Raw genomic sequence first — 12,155 nt, forward strand, 5'->3', positions numbered from 1 at the left:
AGCATCACCATCAGAGGATCAAAAACTACCAGTTACTTTCACTAGACTTGAGATATTTAATTTCAATTTCTCCTTTCAGTCAGTTTGTATTTTGATTAGCTGGGACTGTAGGGTAGGCTAATAGGTTTAATATAAAAAAAAACTGCAGATGTCGTTTAACAGAGCAAATTATTGTTGAATCTTCCTGTTCCTCTAAGTTTGAAAAACAACATTACATGGGATGTACTGTTTTTACAGTACTTGCATCTTTGTATTGTTGTTGTTAAAAAAAACACTGTGTATATGTTTATGGCACATGGACATCAGCTCTGGCAACCCTCACCCTTGGATCCATATTTCATTTGATTTAAAACCCTTCTAAACAAACTATTCAATTACAAATGTACAGTATGATAAATGGATCTGTCTACTTTCATTCTTATGAAAAAACAGACATGTGAATACTGGATTGAACATACTGGATCTTACTTTTAATGATATATAAGCACTTTTAATTGTTGCTTGTTTTAATTATCTAAAACTAATCTTCAATCGTGCCATTTCTTTTAATTTTGTATATATTAAAACATTGTGTTGCAGCATTATTTATTTGCATAAAAAGTCAAGGCAATTGACCCAATTTGAATGCTTCAGTTAGATTTTATTCAGGAAAAGACAGTCTATGTGATACAGTACACAGAATTATAGACCTGCAGTGAGGAATTGAGTAAATACAGATTCATCGTATCGATCACGATACGTAGATCACAGAGAGGAGTCATCATTATTTGTCAAACCTCACATTGTAGGACACATAGTAGCCATTGTTGTACATGTAGAGCTTCTGATCGGTAGGATTGTAATGCAGGTTGGTGTATTTCTCCTGGAACTTTGAGAAGTGGATGCTGAGGTGTTTCTCCTCATTGGTCCTGGTGTCGTACGCATAGAAGATCTCCTCTGTGGTCAGATCCACTGACCTGGTGGCGTACATAACTCCACAGGCCATGAAAGCATTGCCAGCCAACTGCTTGTACGCAGCGGTGCTCCACTCATTCTCAATGCCGAAAGATTTCTCATCTATTTTAGCGATGACAATTTTACCTTTGCTCGCCTCTGTGGCATACATTACCCACAAGCCATTTTCATCTGCTGAAAAGTCCATGTTCTGATGGGGCGAATAACTGTACGAGAAACTTTCACTAGCAGATGGGATCACTCTGTAGTCATATTTGGCAGTGGTCAGGTTCAGTTTGCTCATGCTGAAAGGAGTGTTGTGCTGGTAATATATGGTGTTACTATGTACAATGTAATTATTACCGGTACCTTCCCACCCACTTGGTAAGTCATGGTGTTTCAATGCTGACCTCAGAATCAGGTTTTCATAGTTGGAGTACAAATAGAAGTCATATATATAGTAACTGGTGTACGCACCGTAGAAGTACATTGATTCATAGCCTCTTACAGGTTTGGAGTCTTTTCCCCAGCCCCCATATTGATAACCTGCATTCAAATGAGCATTCAGTTGGACCACCATTGGCTTGCCAATGCTCATGATTCCTGTGCGATTGCAGTTGCCTGGAAAGAAGAAAGAAAAAAGTTAATTATTATTTGTAACCCTTACAATATAGCTGAAATTAACGGTTATATGCTCTTCCAAATATTTTCTAGGTCAATTGTTTGGTCTTAAAAATGTCAAAAATAGTGAAGAAAGTTCATCCCAGTTTCTCCAAGTCCAAGGGGATGTCTCTAAATGTCTTGATACGTCAGTCCGAAACCCAAAGATGTTTAATTTGATACAAAACAGAGAAAAGTAGGAAATCTCCATATTTGAGAGACCAACATTTTTCCGATCTGTTATCCACCATCAGTTGAATAGTTGCCTTACCAATATCTGGCTTGATTACATCATGGTCCTTCTGGCACTCCTCCAGCTTCTTCTGCAGCTTAGCGAACTCAAGGCGGATCACCTCCAGGTTGCTCTTGTCGAACGTCTCCAATTGGTTCACAATGAGTGTCATGTTACGGATCTGGAAAAAAAAAAAAAAAAAAAAGTGTAAATGTGTTATTCTAATAAAGAAGAAATCTATGTTAATTAAAAGTTATTAAGTAAATAGCTCTTTCACCTCAATATACAGACTGTCAAACATGGGAGAGGTGGAGTTGAGGGAGTCTTTGAGCTGAGACACCAGAAGTTCAAACTCTCTGAGCTCAATCCTGAGCAGCTCAAAGTCCAGTTTGATGTATTTGTCAGCACTGCTCTCCAGCATGGACACTCTCACAGTCAAGTCTGACAGTTCCTTCAAGTAGCCCTCCAACGTACCCACATAGCTTATCATCTGAAAGAGTGAAGAATGGGAAATCAGCATGAAGATGTCACCAAAATACATAGAAAATGCTTGGAAGATTACCGTATTAATCAATCTTACTGCACCTTGTTCATCTGAATTTTCACCTCCAGGATCAGATCATGGCTGACTTGCTGCATGTGCTCAACCCGGTCTGCAGGGAAGGTGATTTCGGGCAGATACACGTGACAAACACACAGACCTGACTCACCCACTGAAGCAGTCACATTGCCGGATTCCCAGTCATGCACGGGCTGATAATCAAAAAGTAAAGATATTGCCGTTACATTTGATTCTAATAAATGACCCTCCTGCAAATGTTAAAGAAAGTTCACTTACAATCCAGGCCGAAGCAGGACTGAGCAGCAGCAGCAGAATTGGAAGCATCTTGTCTCAGTTTACCTCTCAAGTGTCTCCTCTGCAGCCTTATTCCACGCTTTTAAGGACAGCTCTTATCACATCATCACCAACACCTTCTCTCTTCCCATAGTTGTTAATTGAGCTGCACAAGACCAGCTGTTCATTCACAAGCAGCCCAGGATTAATGGCCGTATCCTTGTTTGCTCACAATAACATTTGAGGAAGAAGTCAGGTTTGATCAGAACATTGGGGTGTGGATGAGAAAAATGCCATTTGTTGAACCTCATAATCTTTATGGCCTGTTAGGTGAATGTCGCAAGTGTTAGATAGGGGTCATCATATCCTCAGGCACACACTGTGTCAGGCTGTTTAATATAATTGCATCATTTATGATATATCCTGCTTAACAGGTCGTCTTTGTTTGTATAGTCATTACCCTAAAAGTCAGTTCTCACTGTGTTGTGAATGAAATAATCAAATTGCTTCTTTGTATAGTTTACTCCACATTGTAAATTGCATAATCGTATGCATGTGACTTGTGTGGTGCTTTTAATCAGCGTAGTTCATGGGAAGGAGACACTGTGCCATAATGGAAAAACTTTTAGTAAAATGCTGACTTAAACTCTCGGAAAGAGATTGTTTGCAGTTATGACTATTATTATTACATAACACATACGTTGTATAGCTGGCGTTTTTATCCAACATGATACCGTAAAATGTAACAATCAAGTGCAACAATTCGGAGTCAAAGACGTTTTTTTTAACTTAACTTTTATTAATTTATTTTTCAAAAAAACATACATCAAGATTTACATGACTGCACCTGTTGTACATCCGGTATAATAATGCCTGTCCTCCTTGGATACCAAATGACATACCATTTATTTGATGTTGTCATTCTTCATATTGTACAAACATTAAGAACACAATGCAGACATTATCATTCCCCCATCAACAAAATGATCAAACAATACCTGAACTGTTATGTTAGTAAAAACCAGTCTGTTACAAACCAGATGAAACAAGTCTAAGAGAATCAAAGTAAATAAGAAGGAAAATAAAAAAAATAAAATAAAGAGCTGCTGCTAGAGTTCTGGTGCTGTCTGTATTGATGGCGACCATTTTTTTCTTCAAATCTATCGGTTTTCAGCTGTAGTGGAATCAACGGTTTAAACGTTTCAATTAAATTAACAAAGGAATTTAACTATCATGTAATCACAGTAGGTGGTCCCTCCCCAAACACTGAATATATCTGCCTCTACAGCACAGGTCTGATTGATTAATTAATTATGGGTGCATTTCCTTCAGATGTGCTTGTCACTGTTTCAGTGCATGCCGTCTCACTGGAATAGCTCACTGGGAGAATTACATGTTACAGAGCCATGATTAATGATTAACATCATTACAATGTAGACTTTTTTATTCCATTGTGTCATCCTTGACCAACTTAAGGAAACAAATTAACCTGAACTAACGAGCTGCTGATGCATACTATTTCTGCTGTTCATTGCAGTTCCACCCTCCCATTGGATTGTTGTCATAGTGAGGTGCAAAACGTACATGATTAGAGTATTCAATTGTTTTCCTTTATTGATCTTGTTGGGATATTTGTTATTATCTGTTAAAAAGCAGACATTAACTTGTCATGTTAGAAAAAAGACTAGTGTTACTAATAGCAATAACGATGACTCTGTTCTATTCAAGGGTTGCAGTTATGAAAATGGGACAGTGACCCTGAATTTGAGGCTGCTAAATAATTCAGCCATCAGTAACTTTAATTTGATAATTAATATGATCATTAAAACATCAATGCTTTTACTATATATATATGTTATACCTGTCTACCTTGCCTGGCTCACTAAAACAGATGTACAGTATAAAAAAAAGTGAAAACAATCTATTTGGTGTCTATCTACGCTGGGATCCTGAGTCGTGGCGGATCCTGAGTCCTGATCTGAGTCCTGGATTTCGAGTCGTGGCTGAACCTGTCACTGTGGTCCTGCCTGACTTTCATCATACTACTTCCCTGATGGCTCCCACAGGATTGTTGACATCCTCGTGGATTCATCTTCTTATTATAGACACATGCATTTCCAAACATTTGGTCTACCTATGTTGTAAATGTATTATCTCTTCGATTTACACACGGCATCTATTGCACGTCTGTCCGTCCTCGGAGAGGGATCCCTCCTCTGTTGCTCTCCCTGAGGTTTCTCCCATGTTCCCCTTTAAACTGTGGGGTTTTTCCTTTTTTGGAAGTTTTTCCTTGTACGATGTGAGGGTCTAAGGACAGAGGGTGTCGTATTGTCATACTGATATTCTGTACAAACTGTGAAGTCCACTGAGACAAATGTAACATTTGTGATATTGGGCTATATAAATAAACATTGATTGATTGATTGATTGATTGATTGATATTGCACAGGTCTGTCACTTCCAAATATGTATGTATTAGGTTGCATCACCCATTGAGCCAACATTGATAGTTTGTACACACATTAGAACTACTAAGAAACCTCATTAATTGATCCTGCAATCCAGCATTTCAAATCAAGTGTAATACACAGTATATGCCAAAATAAATCTAATAATAGTGGAAATAGATGCATCACTTTGTATGTATGTAATTATTATTTTCTACTGTTTATCAAGTAAATGGGAAAACAGATATATAATATTTGATGTATCATTATAAATCTTTTGGGCATTTTTACACTCCTTCAGTGTAAAAAAAACTAATATAAAGGACAATAACAGCAGTTAGATGATCCTTCACCTATTGACTATAATTCAGTTTGAAGGTATAGAATGAGTGGGTGAAGAGAGTATAAATATAAAAAACGCTCATCACATCTGAACAAGGAAACACTTGACACATTTGCAATGCTTGAGATCATTTATTATAAATCAAGAAGTTTAATTAATACACTTTATGAACTTCAAGAGGAAAACTAGAGATATAATCACTGCTACAGTAAAGTCACAGATACAGATTTAGGACAAAAGAAGTGGTGGTTCCACAGTGGCTTTAGTGGTGTAGTTAAACCACAGGTGGTAGTTAACATAGTAGCCATCATTGTACATGTACAGCTTCTGGTCAGTGGGATTGAAGTCCAGGTTGGAATACTTATCCTGGAACCGTTCAAAGGGAACACTGACGTAGCTCTCTTGTTTGGTTTTGGTGTCGTACTTGTAAAATATCTCTTCGGTTTTGATATCAACTGTTCTGACTGCATACAGAACGCCACACACCATGAAGGCATTGCTCACGCCTGGTTTATAGACACTAGTCTGCCATTCCTCCTCAACCCCAAAAGAAGGCTCGTTTATTTTAGCAATGACCATCCGACCAGCGGACTCCTCATTGGCATAGGTCACCCACAGGCCGCTTTCATCAGCCGCAAAGTCAAAGTTCTGATTGGGGGAGTTGGTGTAGGAGAACCTGCTGCTGGCTCTAGGAATAACCTTGGACTCATATTTCCCTGTGGTGAAATTCAGTTTGGCCAACCCAAACGGGTTGTTGATCTGATAATAGAGAGTGTTGTCACGGAAGATGAAATTGTTCCCTGTGCCATACCAGCTGCTGTGTAAATTGTGATGCTGAAAGTGGTTTCTCAAAAGGAGGTTCTTGTAGTTAGTGTAAAGCCTGATGTCAACAATGGAGGCACTGGAGTACCCGGAGTACCAGTACATAGATTCTCTGTCAGGAACAGGCTTTGAGTCTTTCCCCCAGCCTCCATATTTGTAGCCTGCATTAAGATTGGCATTCAGTTGGCTTACAACGGGCTTGCTGACCTTGATGATACCTGTGTGTGCACAAGAACCTGCAGAGAAAGAGAGGGGGGAAATTAGAGTCCGAAGAAAACTTAGATTTTAGATGTGAATATCGTAAGTAGTGAGCTTACCAATGTTCGGGTTGAAAAGCTCCTGGTGTCGTCTCTCGCACTCCTCGAGTTGAAGCTGCACCGTGATATACTCCCGACGCGTCACCAGAACCAGGTTCTTGTCGTAGGTCAGCTCCAGCCTAGTCAGGGTCTGCACCATGACTGTGATCTGGGTGTAAACACATGTTTTGGCATTGTGGATTGGCATCATACTGGTAATGCGTTGACTCCCATCAAATGTACTTACCTGTATACGCAGAGACTCAAAGACAGTGGTGGAGCCTTTAATGGAGAGGTGCAGCTCTTTAATCAGAGCCTCCGCTTGTTTGATCTCAATCTTTATCTCAACCTTGTCGGCATCATTGTATGCATCGGGGTTCTTTTCCATTTTTTCAATCTGTACTGACAGCTCTATTATCCTCTCTGCATAAGCTGTCAGCTTTATCTCATAGTCCTCCAGCTGAAATCAAATGAAGATTTTACACTCTTTATTGAAGTCTCAAATAGTTATCATATACTTTCATATGCTTCAATATGCCTGTGCACCTTGCCCATCTCCAGCTCCAGTTTGTGTGAGATCTCAACGGCTGTCTGCTCTACCACCACCAGGTCTTTAATAGGAAAGGTAGAACTGGGCAAGAAGGCATCACAGGTGCACCGGTCCCCACTTCCACCTCCGGTCCCATTCCTCGCACTGCCCTCGCTCAACAGGCCTAAGCGCTTCAGGCAACAAAAAGAGATGGTTACATGCTGATACAGGAGTAGATCATCCTCAAAGAATAAAGATGAATCAGTGGATCTAAGTCATGCCATACATACCCCCCAGGCCATCGCTGAGCTGAGCAGTGCCAAGAAGTACAGCGTGCCGATCATCCTTGATGCAGTCAGAGTTGTAATGATTGAGATAGCTGGACCTTTGTGCTTTTATAGCCTGTTTCTACATCTCGCAGGTTGAAACACCTGTCCTTGTTCACATCACAATTAGCCAATATGTAAAACTTGATGTCATCGTCAGCAAACAGAAAGGAAATACTCTTATGTTTGTTTGATTTATTTACGAGTGGGTGTGCATCAGAATTCAAGGATTAGATGATGGGTGGGTCTACCATCTGACAGAGTTCCCAAGCAATATGAAATGTTTTTCCTGATGGTCTGAACCCTGAATATGCTGTGCAAATGTAGAGATTAGTAAAAACAATAGCACCTGTTTCGGATTTGTAAGCATACCTGTCTGTACCGACTACCCAGGGAAAGGTCAGAGAATTTAAATGAATGTCTGTATTTATGTATCATTTGCCAAGACTTGGAAGGAAAGGGGTAATGTATGTATGTGTATGTGAGCAATAACGTGTAGATTGAAGTGGACTGTAAACTGAGGCGGGTGTGATTTTTATGTATATCTCCATGAATGTTATATATTTGTGGAATAAATAAAAAGTTCAACAAAAAAAAAGAAATCCCAGAAATATTAGTTTAAATCGTTTTTTATTCAGACAGTGTGTGTAACAAAGAAGTCAACAAAAAAACGTGAGATTTGAAACCAGTACACAGAGTTTTACTATCATTTGACATTTTGATTCTTCAAGTCTTTATCCACACGTTTTGTTGTTTTCTTTTTCTTTACTTTCTTGGTTTTGGCTTTAATAACCACTGGCTGCTTGGCATCAAGAGCCGGCCTGGACCTGGTCAGGTGGTTTGCTGTGGGGCTTAGCTTGCTGTGGCCGAACTCTGAATCGGAGCGCATACCTTGGGCAGAGACAGATTTCCCTGGAGCAGAGCGGGGGGAGTCATCTAGCAGGTTGGGCTGGGAGTAGGAGCGCATCCCTGGGGAACTGGTGGGACGGTAAGGCGTTGTGCCTCCCAACATGGGCAGATGGACATGCTCATTGCTCAGATTACTGACGGAATAGCGACTGCTGTTGGACATGACAATATGGTGCCAAGAACTGAGCGGGGTGGCAGAGAAGGGCTGCGGGCCACTTGAATCATCTCTGGGACCCCCTGGAGATATGACCATTGAGCTGCGTGGTGTCACAGCGTCCACGGCGCTCTGGAAGGTCTTGAGGATGCGGTCGCTCTTCTGCTTCTCCTTCTTCTGACGAGACTCAACCTTCCTCAGCTGGCGGCGGTGATCCCTCATCATCTGTTTCCTTGTATCTGCCAGTCCCCTGCACAGAACATCAGATAACACACACATCCGTTTTTTGTGAGGTCATTCAAGGTGAAGATCTGGACAAGTTCCCAGCTCATAACCAAAACACACAGTTTAACTGTACCATCAATCAAACAATAATAAGACTGTAAATTGACAGCAATGTTGTCACTTAATGTTGTATATCCATAAACCTTGAGATATCAATCCCTGTGAAGTAATTCAGAAGGCCCACCTGTGAGTGTGATTAAACAATCGAAGACTTGCTTACCTGTAGTCTACCATTCCTGTCCTGTCGCGATCAAGTCTCTGAATCAGCTCCTCGATCTGGTATCGATCCAAAGGAATACTTGATTGCTATCATGGTTTCACAAAACAAACAAAAAAAGTCAGTCACTAAGTTTCTTCTTGAAACCATTCACCAGTCCCTTTCAGTAAGCTTGATTCAATTGATTCACAGTGTGAGAAAGACTTGAAGAGCGCTCTTCACGCATGATTTCAGAGGGCAATTTCATGGTAGTCTGCTCTGCGAATGTGACTGACTACACAGTTAGGAAGATCAGTTTATCTGTACACCTGCACTGCCTTCCTGAAGTCAGCGACAGGGACTCGCATGGTGCCATCTTTGTCAATGTTCCGGAAGAAATCCCACAGGCGTAGCTTGCGTTGATCCAAATAATCCTTTAAAAACATTAAGACATTTTGACAATTAACCAAGCAAAAAGAAAGAGGAATTTGACGGCTTTTTTTAAACTAATATGTCTCATTGTGTAAAATAAGATGCTAGGACTACTTATTTTCTTTTTTCGACTGACACAGACCTGGATGACTTTCATTGGATCAACACGTTTTGGTGGCTTCTTAGCGATAAAGCCACCGACCCCTCCGTACTGTACATCCAGGCCGGGATGCTCCTGGCATGTCACCTCCAACAGGTGCACAAATGTCTCAGTTACCAGCACATTCTGCGTGGTAAAAAGGTGACAACATATAATGTTTGGTACAGACAAGAAACAGGGTATTTATTGTGATTTATTTAAATATTGAAAGGTCTATTTGAAAGGTTATGAAATGATATGACAGAACAGTTAGATCAGGGTGCCAAAAAGACAGACAGAGACAGACATTGAACCAAAGAAACTCACACATATGTTAATCTCCTCCAAGGCAGTTCTAGGTGTGTTCTTCACCACATTAACCAGGGCCAGTGCTCCTTCTACTGTTAGAGAGTTGTAAGCCAGCTACAGGACAGTAAGAATAAAATGTCACATTAAAATGTACCTGCACCACACCGATGAGACATGTTAGCTTAAAACAACATGTTCCACCCACCAGTAGGACTCGGAGTGTGTCGTTGAACTCGAGGCCCCTGCAAAGCATGCCGACGCCCTCATTGGTGAGGCGGTTGTTGTTAAGGTTGAGGTGCACCAGAGTGTTGTTAAATTTTAGGGCCTCTCCCATGGCGAGGGCACCCTCATTCCCAAATCCGTTCCATGACAAATCGAGGTGTTTCAACATCATATTCACCTAAATATGGGGAATGTGATCAGCTGTTGTATACTGAGACAGTGATCAAATGGATTGATTATACATCCAAACCTTGAGTCCAGCACACATCGCCACAGCCCCTTTCATTCTGAGATGGTTCCAGCTGAGATCCAGCACCTCAAGACCCTCGTTGTTTGCTGTAGAAATGGAAGGTGGAATCACAAAATAAGGCTTGGCAAGTTTGTAATTTATTTCATGAAGCAAAGCTATGCATTTAGCAACTCAACAAAGACGTTAGAAAATATTACCATACCCAACAGTTGTCCTAAATGTTCCCCTCCTTTTCCACAAAACTCATTATGGCTCAGGTCTAGTTCCTTTATTCTGGAATTGGTCTAAATATAGAAATATTAGCATCATAATAATGGCAAAAAGTAACCAAATATAACTTCATAATTTAAACGTCATTGCATAAAAATCATTGTTGTCGACTGATCATAAATAATAATAAACTTACCAACAAGGCATCTGCAAAATATTTTGCATCATCATCAGAAAATCCATTTCCTGTTGGAAGAAATAGAAATATGCTAAACAAGTATAGAAAGTATCACAAATAATAATCTTCAAACGTTTTTCTTTTTTAACTGAATTTAGTGATCTAAATATACAGTGATATCAACTGTATAAAATATTGCATTTAGCCTATTATTGTTAATTTCCACACTACCTGAAAGTTTCATAGATTTTATTGAAATGTTGTCCAGCAACACTTTAGCCATATACTCAGCTCCTTCAGACTGCAGATAGTTGTTGGACAAATCCTGTAAGCAAAACAGATGATGGTACAATATGCTGCACAGATGTAAAGGAGAAAAGCCTCCTGAAAAGCACTTGTGCCCTCTAGTGGTTACTCTGACATACCAGGTGCTGCAATGTGAAATTAGCCCTCAGCATCTCCACAAGGTATTTGGCTCCTTCAGCTTGAATATGATTGTCTGCCAGTTCGAGAGTATCGATATTCATATCAGCCTAAATACAAAGATAATATTAGAGATGTTCTATTTTAAAAAGTCACATTCAATAGCATGCCCTTTTAACTTACTACTAGAGCGATAGCAAGTGCCTTGCACCCCAAAGGTCCTAGCCCATGATGATTGAGGGTCATGGTTGTGGAGTCAAGGTTTCGTATAAAATAGGAGACTGGAACTACTCCCACCAGCCTGCAGGCCTCGAGGTACACTTCAGAAATATAAGTCTTATTGTTGCTCTCTTCTTTTTCTGGAAATGAGTGAGTACCACATAGTTGGTTACAAATACGGTATTTAAGTTGTGTTTCACAGCAACACTTCAAAACAAGCGTTCTATTTTCATTGTTTTCATTAATGTTTTTTATCACAGATTATGAGTTGACCTAACAACTTTACATGAGCAGCAAAATGGCTTATACTATATTTACTCCAACAATTAATCCAAAAATGTATATAATTTACTCACCGTCTGACTCTAAGTCTGTGTCAAACTCATCCTCCGTGCCCTGCTGTTCAGCTGGTGATGGACAATCATCCTCTTTTAAGCAGAGGGACTCAAAAGAGAGCATTGACATTGCTGTATGCTGTCAAAGCCTATATCCAGATTAAATCAATTTTCAGACTCAAAGGGAATACAGTCCTCTGGTTATTATGTCTCAATTTGTTCATGTGTGTTCTGTATGGGCTAGCACTGTGAAATGAAATAGGCCTGTGCTTTCCCGAGGGTAACTCTACCTCTCAGGTAACATCTCATGTGTAGTGACATCAACAATTTATGCCTTGGTGTGGTAAGCATGCTGTGTTTTTTTTTAGCATCTCTAAGCAAAACTGTAGGTATGATGATACAGTATGACACTTTGTGAAATGGTATTGTTCAAAGTAAAATGGTATTTTATAAGATGCTGTACATTCTTAC

The 12,155-nt window shown here is 40.0% G+C and overlaps 3 protein-coding genes across 3 annotated transcripts; all 3 read right to left on the minus strand.

Annotated features, from left to right (window-relative positions):
- Positions 1-633: 633 nt before the first annotated feature.
- On the minus strand, positions 634-2,738 carry si:ch211-173a9.6 (olfactomedin-4). The gene is made up of 5 exons (XM_034149435.1): positions 2,664-2,738; positions 2,411-2,578; positions 2,103-2,315; positions 1,865-2,006; positions 634-1,554 (listed from the first exon to the last, which is right to left on the minus strand). Exons 1-5 carry the CDS (start codon positions 2,709-2,711, stop codon positions 764-766), a joined length of 1,362 nt encoding a protein of 453 aa, XP_034005326.1. The 5' UTR covers positions 2,712-2,738; the 3' UTR covers positions 634-763.
- Positions 2,739-5,585: 2,847 nt separating this feature from the next.
- si:ch211-173a9.7 (olfactomedin-4) lies at positions 5,586-7,446 on the minus strand. The gene is made up of 5 exons (XM_034149520.1): positions 7,388-7,446; positions 7,115-7,288; positions 6,816-7,028; positions 6,590-6,737; positions 5,586-6,508 (listed from the first exon to the last, which is right to left on the minus strand). Exons 1-5 carry the CDS (start codon positions 7,439-7,441, stop codon positions 5,679-5,681), a joined length of 1,419 nt encoding a protein of 472 aa, XP_034005411.1. The 5' UTR covers positions 7,442-7,446; the 3' UTR covers positions 5,586-5,678.
- A 639-nt stretch (positions 7,447-8,085) lies between these two features.
- LOC117478043 (leucine-rich repeat-containing protein 74A) lies at positions 8,086-12,039 on the minus strand. The gene is made up of 13 exons (XM_034124915.1): positions 11,706-12,039; positions 11,314-11,489; positions 11,133-11,240; positions 10,939-11,032; positions 10,726-10,775; positions 10,522-10,603; positions 10,320-10,405; positions 10,053-10,247; positions 9,866-9,961; positions 9,542-9,685; positions 9,297-9,401; positions 8,992-9,077; positions 8,086-8,736 (listed from the first exon to the last, which is right to left on the minus strand). Exons 1-13 carry the CDS (start codon positions 11,812-11,814, stop codon positions 8,130-8,132), a joined length of 1,938 nt encoding a protein of 645 aa, XP_033980806.1. The 5' UTR covers positions 11,815-12,039; the 3' UTR covers positions 8,086-8,129.
- Positions 12,040-12,155: the final 116 nt, after the last annotated feature.

The sequence above is a fragment of the Trematomus bernacchii genome, unplaced genomic scaffold, assembly GCF_902827165.1.
Source record: "Trematomus bernacchii unplaced genomic scaffold, fTreBer1.1, whole genome shotgun sequence".
Classification (NCBI taxonomy): domain Eukaryota; kingdom Metazoa; phylum Chordata; class Actinopteri; order Perciformes; family Nototheniidae; genus Trematomus; species Trematomus bernacchii.

Coding starts and splice junctions, on each gene's coding strand:
- si:ch211-173a9.7 (XM_034149520.1), bottom strand. CDS start 7,441: ATGATCGGCACGCTGTACTTCTTGGCACTGCTCAGCTCAGCGATGGCC. Junction 6,738..6,815: donor TTGAGTCTCTGCGTATACAG/GTAAGTACATTT, acceptor GTTTACACCCAG/ATCACAGTCATGGTGCAGAC. Junction 6,509..6,589: donor GCTTTTCAACCCGAACATTG/GTAAGCTCACTA, acceptor CTTTCTCTGCAG/GTTCTTGTGCACACACAGGT.
- LOC117478043 (XM_034124915.1), bottom strand. CDS start 11,814: ATGTCAATGCTCTCTTTTGAGTCCCTCTGCTTAAAAGAGGATGATTGT. Junction 11,490..11,705: donor CACAGACTTAGAGTCAGACG/GTGAGTAAATTA, acceptor ACTCATTTCCAG/AAAAAGAAGAGAGCAACAAT. Junction 11,033..11,132: donor ATTTCACATTGCAGCACCTG/GTATGTCAGAGT, acceptor TTTTGCTTACAG/GATTTGTCCAACAACTATCT.
- si:ch211-173a9.6 (XM_034149435.1), bottom strand. CDS start 2,711: ATGCTTCCAATTCTGCTGCTGCTGCTCAGTCCTGCTTCGGCCTGGATT. Junction 2,579..2,663: donor GTCCTGCTTCGGCCTGGATT/GTAAGTGAACTT, acceptor TTTGATTATCAG/CCCGTGCATGACTGGGAATC. Junction 2,316..2,410: donor TGAAAATTCAGATGAACAAG/GTGCAGTAAGAT, acceptor TCACTCTTTCAG/ATGATAAGCTATGTGGGTAC.